The sequence below is a fragment of the Phalacrocorax carbo genome, chromosome 8, assembly GCF_963921805.1.
Source record: "Phalacrocorax carbo chromosome 8, bPhaCar2.1, whole genome shotgun sequence".
Lineage (NCBI taxonomy): Eukaryota > Metazoa > Chordata > Aves > Suliformes > Phalacrocoracidae > Phalacrocorax > Phalacrocorax carbo.
The window spans coordinates 8370607-8383056 of NC_087520.1; the positions used below are offsets into that span (position 1 = coordinate 8370607).

Here is a 12450-nt window from a genome sequence, read left to right on the forward strand (position 1 = left end):
CTACTGTCACCACTTCAGTTCTTTTGTGGCCTTCCCAACACTCCTTTTTACTTAACGGTGGAAAACGGTGAAATAAGCAGAGGGGAGAAAAACAATAGCGTGTGTGAAAAATCTGTGTGTGTGAAAATCAGCCTGTCTGAAGGAACGGAAAGGTTCTTTCTTGGGGGACCAGCAGGTAACTGCAAGGCGTGCTCCTAAGGGAAGGCTGTGCCGTGATTCTTGGCCACGGGAATGTTTCCCAGGGGGAGTATGTGCCAAAAGCTGTGACAGTTTAAGCATTTTAGCAGGTTCAATATGCACCTAGAAAAGTGCTGAGGAGAGCAGGAGTCTGGCGGAAGGCACTAGGGCACAGTCTCCATTGGCCCCCAAGGTACAGAAAATGGAAATTGTCCGATTTCTGACTGGAGGCACACAAAAAAAAAAATAATTCAGAGGGCTTCTTCTCAGGGCATCTTTGGCAGCACAGGACCTTTTGAGGAGCAGCATTTCTGTCCCAAGAACCCCGAATGACTCCATTAAAATAGTAAATTCCAGATGACAGCTACATGACAGACTTATCTTCAGAGGGTAGTGGTGTTCCAGCTGAGATTTAAAGACCTGTGCAGGTTCCCCTAATTTGATTAGAGGGCTGGCTTGGATGGGCAGGCTATTACAGCTTCGAAGGCACTAAAGCTGCCTGGATGCTGATGGGTTTATGAAACATTGTTTCTCACTTCATTGCAGCTCCCACAAAGAATTATTAGATCAGGTTAGTGATAGATACCTAATAAAGAATGTTTCTATGAGGCAGTTTATTTCATAGTGAGCTAGTTCCGGACTAGCAGACTGTGAAATCTTGAGGTTCCCATGAGGATAAATATGCTGAAATAAACTGCAATTATATGAACACCTCCATGCACCTTTTTTTTTTTAAACTGAAAAAAGGTGTCATTGTGTTAGCCTGAGCTGGAGGTACTTAACATTGAATTAGCAAGCAGACAGTAACAAAAGCAGGGTTTGTTTTTTTTTCCTCTTAGCAGGCATTGCAAAACAACTTAAAATCTTTTCATTTGCATGGGAGGAGAGTTTGCAGCCAAAGAGGAAATATACTCTGATGGTAAGTACCAACCTGTTCCAGCACTGACCGTGCCAGCTCTCCAGCCACTCCCAGCTTCCCACAGAAGAGTCCAGGGAGCACCTGCAGAATTTCTTCCTCACAAGGACAGGAGGAAGTCCTGCCTGTCACGATCATGTTCCCTTGTATCTACTCCCTTGCTTCTACTATCATCTGTCCCTAGAGTCTGTGCTTCCAGCTTTGCAAATGTCCTTCTGCAAGATTTCCACAGCCTGCCATTTGATTTTTGTTTGTAATGTTAAGATAAACCGAGAAAGCGTGCTATCGGGAGCTCTGAGATTGCTGTCAGCCTTCTGGTGTTTTCCCGTTCCCAAAAACAAGGGAATATCTGTATGGTTTTTGCCAGGAGGGTATTACTTCAGGCAGGTGGATCCTAGGCAATTTGGGCAGGGGCTTTTATAAGCGGCAGCATCTTGCTTTTTAAAAATATCTTTACTCTTCACTAACTGCTTGTTGGTCTGTGGGTAAAGTCATTTGTTCCCACCACCTTCCCATCAGAGTGGCTGGCTTCTGGGAGCCCTGGTGTCCCCAGGAGAGTGCACCATGGGTCTCTAGTAGTCACACAGACAAACAGGAATTAGTAATTGCCTGAGCGCACGAGGAGTAAACACAGGAGGCAGAGCTATTGGGGACGAGTGTTAAATCCTTGCCCTCCAGATTTATTCTGAGACATGTTTGGTATTGCAGGGACTGCCTAGAAAATACAGACTTTAGCGTTTCTCAGTCTGCTGGTGGGGAGCGGGCAGGGCCGGCTGCAGACGCCTGCGGCAGCGTTACCGCGGGAGGGGCCGAGCCCATCTCCCGGGGCTCGGAGGAGCCTCTTTCCTGGAAAGGCATTTTGCGCGTGTGATTCAGCACAGCTCACCCCGCGCTAACACGCGTTGTTCCGCGTATGGGATTTCAGACTTGGAAGTCATTTTAGTCTACAGGACCTTTTTTTTTTTTTTTCTCTCCTGTTTGTGCAAGAAGTCTTTTCTTCAGGAAGATTAAATCCTTTCCATTTACAGCTGCCCACACACCTCTGACAATAGCATAGGCTGTCTGGTATTGCAGAGGTGACAGCATTTCCAGAAGTAATATCTTTTCTCTGTAGATCAGTAGGAATGTCTTTCTTCCCTCCCTTTTTACCTTTCTTTCTTTCTTTTACCTTTCTTCTCCCCACCGTTTTACCCTGGTTTGGGTCTTTTTTTTTCTGAAGATGAAAGAAATGCAAAGCTTCAAGTGAGGCTGCTTTGGGGAACTCTTTCCCAGCTCCAATCTTTTCACTATCCCTGCCTTGTAATTAGTTAAAAAAAAAAAAATCCCTCTTCTTTAATAATACTTCAGCCAGCAGCTCCTACCTACACACCAGGAGCCTTAACGTGACGGTGCAGCCGAGAATTTGTGCAGTATGTCGCCGTGAGTTACATACAAGGGACCGGGCGAGCGCCGCCGGCCCGGCCCGGCCGTCGGGCTGGATTCCGCGCTGTTACCGGAGCGGCGCCGGTTCCGCTGCGGCCGGCCGGAGCCCCCCGGCTCGGAAGCCCGCGGTGCAGAGGGCGGAGGGGGCCCGTGAGCGGCCCCTCACGGCGCGGCCCTGGCAACGGCAACGACGACCTTCCGGCTGCCGAGCGAATGCGGGGCCGGGCTGTGGCAAGAGATTGGCGGCGCTTCTCACCAATAGACGCGCGGAGCGGCGGCGGGGTAGCCGTATCGCCCAACCAGCGCCCCGCCTGCGGGGCGGGGAGGGTGGGATTTCCGCTGCCGGGGAGGCGGTTTTGTGTGTGTGTGTGTGTATGTGAGTGTGAGGGGTGCCGGCGGGGTCCCCGCTTCCCCGCGGGCGGCGGCGCTTGGGGGGCCCGGCCCAGCCTGGCCCGGCCTCCGCGGCCACCGGCAGCTGAGGGGCGGCTCTCCCTCCCTCCCTCTCTCTCTCTTCTCCCTCCCTGCCGGCGGCGCGGCCCCTTCCGCCGGCGCTGAGGGGGTCCCCCCCCCTTGAGGGGACCCCTGCGGGAGCGGGGGGCCCCCGCGGGGGCGGCGGGGTCCCCCCCCCGAGGGCGCGGCGGCTTCCCCGGTTTCCCCGGTTCTCGGCTCCCCGGGCGGGGTGAAGGGCGGGCAGGTGGGCGATGAATGGTTTCAGCACCGAGGAGGACAGCCGGGATGGGCCTCCCGCCGCCCCCTTCTACGGCCAGAGCTGCTGCCTCATCGACGACGGGGACCGCTGCGTGCGCCCGGCCGGCAACGCGTCCTTCAGCAAGAGGATCCAGAAGAGCATCTCGCAGAAGAAGCTGAAGCTGGACATCGACAAAAGTGTGAGTTGCGGCCTCCGCCGGTCCCGCCCGCCGCCGCCGAGCCCCCGGCCGGCCCTCCCCAGCCCGCCACCGCAGTGCGGTCCCGCCGCGCTCCGGCCGCCTGCGGCCGAAAGTTGCTGCTTCCCCCCGCGCCGGGCTGAGCTTCCCCATCGCCCGGACGGGGCTCGCTTAACCCCCGCAAGCGGCGGGGAGGCGGGGTGCCAGGCGCCGAGGGTTGTGTGGCAAACTCGGTTCCCGTGGACCGCGTTTTCCCGTCTTCGGTGCTGCTACGGCAGGGTGAGAGAGGGACGTGCCTGGGTAAAGAGGCGGCTTTTCTGCTTATCTCGTGCGGCAGCGCTAAAAACCGTGTTTGGGAGGAAAGCTCTCATGCGGTGGGGAGCAGGTGATGCAAGGGAGCGAGCCCTCCTTCGGAGGCAACGGTGCTATTTTGATCTCCGTTTTGTATTGAAAGCCGCTGATGCTGCTCGGTGAAATCACCGACACGGGTTACTATTTCAGTCAGATGTCGCTGACGTTACTTTTTTTAATTAGTAAGAACTCGTGTTCTAGTGGAGCAGATTATTGAAAATGAGCTGTTGCATCTCACTCGAAAGGCGAGGTGTGCAGCCTCCCCTTAAGCAGGGCACTCGTGCACCTGTTCGCTGGTCGGCACCGAACAGCCCGGTTTGCTGCGGACCGCTTAATGACGTTAAGTGACAGCTGTCAGCTCGAGATAGAAACGGGTCCTTTGCCAAGGACTGAAATGGGCAGAGCAGAGCAGCCCGTCAAGATTATGGGAGGAATTTCTCAGAAGTGACTCGGTTAACAGAATTCCGCTCTGCATGCTTTTCTTACCTGATCTTTAAAGATTAAAACTCTTAAAAACAACAACAACAAAAAAAGAGTGAAGTTTTGAGTCAGCCTGTTTGGCAGCTTCCCCAGTTGGTTAGTTCCCTTTCGCACAGCCAAAATACATCATGTCACGGGAAGAGAGTGACTCAATTTGAAATATAATATTATTCGTAAAAAACAGAGTATTTCTCCTGGCTCTAGTCCTCAGCAGATTTGTCTAGTGATACAGTAATTTCTTTCATTTCAGAAATAATTCTTTGTTGACAGACGTAAGGCTTTAGAAATAAAAAAGAGGAAATCAGACTAATGAACTCAAGATGAAGGGAAAGTATGAAGCAGGTTGCATAACGTGATTTCAAATGTAGGGTGCCTGTGTCGTCTGAAGACATTTTTGCCTTACAGGTACCAAATAATTTTGATCGTTTGTGGTCCTTTGTTGTATATGTGCTAATTCTAGTGAGATATCATCTGTTAAAAAGGGGGTTCTGTGGCGTGATAAGCTATAGGAGAGAGACTTTTGCTTTTGGTTTCTTGTTTTAATTGAGGAAAATAGCCAACTTTTATTCAGTCTAGATTTTGAAACACATTAATAATCTTATGTACCATTTAAACCAGAAGGTTCACAGGATTGGAACAGAATGGTGTTTTTCTTGGTAGTTACCAAGTAGTAAGTCCTGAAGCAAATGCACTTCCTCCAGACAATCACCTATTTTTTCCCTGACGTGTGATATTATCTGCAGAGGTTCACGTTCAGCTGGAGCTCTCCAGTCCTTCATTTTCCTTGCCTCTAGTCTTCGTAATGTAAATTACCTCTAACTCAAGAGTACGAGGTCAGTCCTGGAGTTTAAGATTAGAAATTCCTTAATGTCATGAGGCAGTCAGTCATGCCAGTCAAGAGGGACGCGCTGTATAATGCTGGTGTCTAGGTGGCTGCTGTTGAATGCTGTTTCTACAGTACCCGTTTTGATTGCTTTTTCACCACTTCTAATTCTTAGGTGAGACATCTGTATATTTGTGATTTTCACAAGAACTTCATTCAGAGTGTCCGAAACAAAAGAAAGAGGAAGACAAGTGATGATGGCGGTGACTCTCCTGAGCATGAAACGGATGTCCCGGAGGTTAGTAGGTGCCAAGCGGGTGTAGGATGCTTTACCAATTTTGAGCATGTTGAATTTTGACTCAGATGTTTTCACGTATCGGGAAATACATACATTTTAAATTGCAGCTCCACTGAAACTGCTATGGAGTTTCTCTCATTTTTCCAGAAGACTTTTTTCCTGATGTGTAATGCCTAATTTTCTTCTTAATCCCTGTATGTCAGGTTTTCTATAAAAAGAGGTATGATAAGGTAATTGTGCAGCTTCATGTACCTACTATTTCCAAACAGAGAGCTGTTAAAATAGTATTTGATACTAATTCTTTTTTAGTGGTAAAAGTAAGTTCTTTTCAGTGGTGACTGAGGCCCTGATATGGTTCTTCGTTGCCTAGCATGCATAATTTTGCAAATACACTAGAGTATCCAATAGGTCAGTGTCTCTGTGTTTGAGTATATGATATCCAGGGATATTACACTTCTCTAGACCTTCACATATATGGTATTTTTGGCACTATTTGAAACTACCTTTAGATAATTTGTAACATCTTTTTATTTTCAGGAAATAGACCTGTTGGGGTTACTTTTTCCTGTGTTGCAGATCTCTAGAATAATCTCTTCTCTGTGCCATTGTGTCCTGTATTTGCTTTGATGATGTTTCTGGTACTGTTGACGCTGCAAAAAGTTGTGCAGAGGTGATGTTTGTGGAGGAGCTGAGCTCTGGCCACGTCAGCAGAGCCCTCTGCTGGAAATGCCACCCGTATTAGCAAAAAGCATTTCATGTCTGAAAAAAGAGCCACTAAGAATCGATTTGCCAGCAAAGCCGTGCCCTCATACCTCCTGTGTGGAGGTGTTGGAAGAGTAGCAGGTTTTTGGTTTGGTTTTGGTTGGTTTTTTTTTTTTAAGGATACCTGACCTTCTGTTGTGGCTGTTTGTGCTTCCATTCTACAAGGTTCTCCATCAGAACTTCCCTATATAAGCTTTACATTAGTTGCCAGGATAATTGGTGAAGACCCAGGTGGCATCTAAAAAGGCTCATGCTGTAGAGCATGCAGGGTATTTGGTGGTTAAAAACTGAGGGATGCACGTCACCTAACTGAATAGGGAACTCTGCAGTGTGTCAGTTTTAATGTCACTTTCTTGGTTTTCAGCAGAGATTCCTTGTGTCTTTGAAACATGGCATTTCCCACATGATCATCATCTTCCTTCCTGTAACCTCACACCCCCCTTGCTTTTAAACAGTGTACTTCCCATTTCAGTATCTGAATTTCATTTATTCTCTGTCTCTGTACTCTGTTTCATGTCACAAGCCATTTGTTCAGTGCCTGCTAAATTGGTATTTCACGTGTGAGCCTTTTAAACCGTGTGGGAACAAAAGGTTCCCCTTTGCTTGGAGGTTGCAGAGGTGTAATTGAGAGCAGAAATTGGCCAGCAATTCTGTTGACAGCATGTGAACCAGAACAAAATTTTGTATTTCCCTGAGGCTATTTTGGTCCTTTAGCATTAACAAATACAAAATATACTTAGATTTGTCAGTAAGGGAAACCAATGTGGTTCTGAGTGCAGGCAAGGAGCAGTCCTGCTGAGGAAGAAATAGTTATTTTTAGGTAACTCTACATTTCTGCCTAACAGAAGCTAAAGGTAGCGCTCATCCCCTCTTCTCTGCATCGCTTCCAGGTTGACTTGTTCCAGCTCCAAGTGAACACTCTGCGACGTTACAAGAGACACTATAAGTTGCAGACTAGGCCTGGACTCAACAAGGCTCAGCTAGCAGAAGTAAGTGACGACAGAGGTAGCATCATCTCTGTTATTAAAAAAGCTTTTTATCTCCTTTGCTGAAGTGCACATTTCCTGGACACTAATACCCTTAGTGACGCTCTTGCTAGTATGTACCGTGTGCTCTGCGAAAGGTTTCTGGGGATGACGCCAACAGAAAGCTGCATGCTTTCTTTCACCTGGGGTGGCCATGGAATGCATGGAAGCTGGCTCCTGGAAGCATGTTTTAGTAACTTGCTTTTCTCTGCTTCCTTTCCCTCCTTGTTCATAGTCACAATCCATCGCCTTTAGGAAGCAGAACCTAGTTTCCAGTGGCTTAGGTGTTAAACTGAAGATGGCTGTTGTATTGAAATTCAGACTTACACACTACTAGTCACCTTACGTGCCTCAGAGTTTTTCTGTCCTCGCAGGCACTCAGACTAGTTGGAATTGCTTCTTATTAAAGGCAAAATCACTGACGATGACTCGATATTCCTTATTTCCCTCCCTTGTCCTGATGTCTTATGATTCTGTATCAAGTCAATAAAAGGCTCTTTCCTCAAGGGCCTCTACTGCTGCTTTCTCACCATGTGGGGTACTTGTTAAGAAAGAACTCTCTGTAACTCCATTATTTGGGCTAGCTGTGCTTGGTGTGCATCTGCTCTGCTCTCTTTCTTGACTTGACCTGAAGGCATTCTGTTGGAAAAATCTTGTCTAAACTTGAAAACACTGTAGCAGTTACTGAATGGTAACGAGGTTGTTCTTGTAAGCTGAGGCTTTCACAACCATCTGCCCAAAACTGACTGTTTTGCTTTTGCTTTAAAGAACAACAACCAGCAGACCAAAAGACACTGTCTTGCTCTCTTTCAAAATCAAGCAGGGAATGAATATACAGAATATAGAGAATGTGTAGTGTATTGCATGTAGGAGTAAGGTGAATGAAGCAGGGTGGGTGTATGTCCTCATTGCTAGTTCTGATTTGTCACAGTCTAACTAACCAGTTCGTAAGTTCATAGTCTCTCAGCTACCTCCTGCCATGAAGGACTACTTACTTAGGCAATTTACCATGAACGTGCCAGAGGAGGAAAAAAAAAAAAAAACAAAACAAAACTACTATGCAAGCGGAAAATAAAGGGAGCCTAACTTAAAGTTGTCACACACTTCCCAGATTTCCTGTGAAGTCTGAGCAGCTTTGACCCTACGCTGGATCCTCGTCCAGCTCCCATGCTTGAATCACTGCTGCCTGAGGCTCTTAGACTCCTGCTGCTACCCCACCGTAAGGAAAACTCAAAACTTCCATAAATCTTCTTGGAGTGACTTATTGCTCAGCCTGCATCAACATCCAGTTCTGGAGCTGTGTTGTGTACCAAAACAGAGCTTCTTCCTTATGAGAAGCAGATCTCATCCAGCTCCAACATGTTTTCTACGTTTGTTTTCTGAGGAAAAAGCAGTTAATGGTTCAGGGCTTATGTTAGTATCAGAGAGGGGTAGCCCTAACCAAATCCTAACCCTCGCATTGCAAATCTCCCGGCGTTCCTTCCAGTGAAAGCTTATCCAATGTGTTCTCCTTTGGACTCTAAAACTTTGTTACATGTGGTTCACACAGCAAAGCGTTTCAATATTTCTGACACTCTCCTTTGAAACACCGAGATGCAGGGGAAACTTGCTCTCCAAATAATCTCAGCATGGAACGCCGCTTAGGAGAGGCTGTGCTGCTTTGGCAGGAGGACATTCTGGCTTCCAAATTCCGCTTGTAGGTTGGCTGCAAATACTGCTGACATAGCAAGACTATGCTATGTTCATATGCACATTCCAGCTGTAAAGAGAGAGAGGTAAATGAGGACTGACAGTTTGAATTGGTGCATGTTTGACTAAAAGTGTATTATGCTCGGTGGCCATAAGATCGTTTTTGGAAAGTGAAGAGAAACCGCATTCTGATTATTTTTTACTTTTTTTACTACTTTTTAATTTCAGAATGTCTGTCTCTTTACATGTTCTCCTTCCAGACTGTCAGTCGTCACTTCAGGAATATTCCTGTGAATGAGAAAGAGACGCTTGCGTATTTCATCTATATGGTGAAGAACAACAAGAGCAGGCTGGACCAGAAATCAGAAGGTAGCAAGCAACTAGAATGAAGATTAACAAGACTTGGAATAAGAGAGACCTTGAAGGAACAGATGGTATTGTGCATTTTAGGTATATAAAAACTGTTGAATTATATTGTAAAACTTTTTCAAAATGCAGTAAGTCTGGATGACAGAAAAAAATTACAGACATTCTTATCAGGAGTATTTGAAAACAAACATGTGCCCAGCATGTTTCTGAAGACTTCTTCCCCTCATTTCAAAGTCACATTGGAATAAAGAAATGAGGATAATGGGAAAATCAAGTAAACATGTAGGACTGTGGAGTTTATCAACTCAGTGTTTTAAACCATTTCTGGAAATCTGCATCTCGGTGCAATTTGGATCACAGATGGAATTTTTTCACTGAATTCAGGCTGCATCACAAACCACCATGCAGTTTGTCTTGGCGCAGGACTGGAATAGCAGCACCGATAAAATTCATTATTGAGGTGCATGGGTCAGAAGTTTGTCTGAAGCTTGCTCCCCTACTACACGCTCTGTCTTGCCTTGAGTCAGTGCTTCAAGTCCCAAACTTCTACAAATGCTCCAGCTCACCAAATCTACTGCAGTGAACACTACTTGACTAGTCGGAAATTTTTTTTTTACTATTTTTCCACCTGCCCCCTTCTGACATTGATGCCAAACAACTCTCTGCAGTCTCTTTTTCTAATTTTTCTTATTTGAGAACTCATTAATTGTCTGTAAGTGTTTAAAAACTTCTGCATTTCATCAGAAGGTGGTATTAAGGCAAATACAGCTTATTTGCTGGGTTTGATCATGTTGGTAGAATGCTCTTTTAATTCACTTATGTGTATTTCCCATGTATTCAGGGCTCAGTGATGGTAGGTGAAACAATGGCTTAAGACATCTGTCCCTTAATCACTCTGTCTAATCAGGTATCACTCACAAGTGATGTGAATTTTATACTGAAGCTAGTCTTTAGCAGGTGTCACAAAACTGCTGTGTGGATTAGCAGGCTTGGCAGTCTCTGTTCAGTATAAAGCAGACTTACGCTAATGGGTATAGCACCATAACCGGGGAGCGAACTGACTGGGGCAGGATGCATTTCATCTGTCTTTGCAATAGGCAAAAAATATCGAAGCAATTGCCTTTTGTGAGCATTACGTGTGCTTTCATAAGAGCTGTGGGAGCGGAGGGTGGCATGCTGGTGCTCTTTAACTGGGCGCCATAGGAGGAGATCCCTCTGATTTTGTTATTTAAAGCCAAGGTGTCCTTACAAATTACAAAGTGGTTATTTTGGCAAAAGACGCTTATAAGAGTGTTGGTCAAGACTGACTGTTCTCCAGTGACCTCAAATCCTACTCAAGGGGATCTCATGATTTAAAGCACCACTCTGTTTCTTTGCTGTCCGAACCAATGTCTCCATTCTGTTACAAGATGCCAAGACTCCACACACCGAGTATATTCTCAGTAAGCCTTAATCAATGAACCGAGCAGTAGACAACTTTGGCTAGCATTTTGTCAATGGCAGGTTTTAATATTCCAAAACTGGATGAAGCTTTGTTGAAGAGCTAAACACACAGGTCACGATCCCAGCTTAGTACTGCATCATGTTTCATAAGGTGTGAAGGGTTCACATAGTGAAGCTCTTGCTGAAGCTCTCTCGGGGTCTCTTTAAAAATCAAGGCACAATTTAAAGCAAGCTGTTCCCATCAGCTCTGAAGTGTTTGCTAATACTCCAAAAACATGTTCCACAAACGTCAACATCTCTAAGTCCTGTGTCATAGGCAAAAACACTCTGTCATGGTACATGTGCCATTTGTGATGTTTTGGGGAGTGTGATTGTTTCAGCATTTCCTTGTTCAATTCAGTATGGATTTCAAGAATATCAGCCAGGAGAGAGGTTCCAGGAATGAGGAGAGAATGTCTTGCATCGGTATTTCATGAATGTTTAACAATTTCCTAATTACACTGGTCCTTTCCTTATTGAAAGGATGGAGTAATTCCCACATCAGTTAACATGATCTGGCTTCTCTCATTCAGGACAGAGAGCTAAAAGGGTACGTTCTCTGACTGCATGCTAACTGCTCATGCAATCAGAGGATGTTACCAAGGGAAAATGAGTTTCTGAGTTGAGGTGGTTATGCCTCATTGTAACTTCTAGACCAAAACTGTAAAAATGTAGTTTGTTTGGGGTTTACTTTTTTGTTGTTGTATTTTGTTTTGTTTTATTTTTAAGAGTAAATAAATCTGTTGGGGTGTTTTAGCAGCCAGCAGCAAAATGATTCTTTCAAGGAAATATGGTGGCAGGTTCCATCTGTTCAGGTGTATTCACTGGAATGCTTTTGTGCAGAGGTGGTATCCAGGAAACTTTTTTTTTCTTTTCTGAAAATAGGCAATTGATGTGAAATGTGATCCTTGTTGGTTTCAATCTTAAAGCAACTATACTTTTTTGAAAAAAAATTAGTGAAGCGTGATGATGAAGAGATGTTTACCAGCCATTAGCAGTTGTTTATAAGGTGGAAAGCTTGGAGGCAAGACACCAAAGAAACAGAAATCTTTGGCTGTCAGACCCCATGGCCTTATAAACCCTTGCAAATGCCTTATTACCTTGTTCTTAACTTAGCCAGAGCAACACGCCTTGAGCAAAAGAAAGCCGATGTCTTGTTGGAAGGGTTAGCCACTTTATGGCTCCCATGCTATAAACTGAGATCACACGTCAATTCAGTAGCAATATCCATGTTCAGGGTGCCTGTGATTCTTGAAAAGCATTTAGTGTCTAATAACCAGAAAACGCAACAATGCAATTGTCTTTCTGTATAATACCATTCTGTGTATTTGACTCCTTATGCTGCATGCCAATTAAAAAAGACTTTCCAACTTTTTGTTTTAAACTTCAAAGTAAATGTGTTTGAACCTCACACTTGTGAAGCCATGAGGTGGGACATTTTCTCAGCACTTTTAGATGGGACTTGTTGGAAAGGTGGAAGACCCAAATCGGTTTGGCTGGTATGATAAGATTTTTTTTTTTTCCTTTACATTTTGCTTTTCACAGATGGGCCTTAAATTCTGTCTAGCTTTGAACCATGGAGCACAAGCCTTGGGGGCATGGAGGATGACCAGATGTCATCTTCCATTTATAATAGTGGAAGCTTATTTCTTACAAGCCTGCATAGGTGACATTCACCCTGGGGCAGAGGAATCATCTTGGAAGCCCTCCGGCCATTATATAGCCTAACTCAATTACATAGCTTAATTCAATTCTCATTGAAGAGCTGCATT

At 45.4% G+C, this 12450-nt stretch overlaps 1 protein-coding gene across 1 annotated transcript; it reads left to right on the forward strand.

The window, feature by feature from the left end:
• The first annotated feature begins 2840 nt into the window (after nucleotides 1–2840).
• On the forward strand, nucleotides 2841–12062 carry SAP30L (SAP30 like). The gene is made up of 4 exons (XM_064458523.1): nucleotides 2841–3402; nucleotides 5229–5351; nucleotides 7004–7102; nucleotides 9088–12062. Exons 1-4 carry the CDS (start codon nucleotides 3217–3219, stop codon nucleotides 9214–9216), a joined length of 537 nt encoding a protein of 178 aa, XP_064314593.1. The 5' UTR covers nucleotides 2841–3216; the 3' UTR covers nucleotides 9217–12062.
• Nucleotides 12063–12450: the final 388 nt, after the last annotated feature.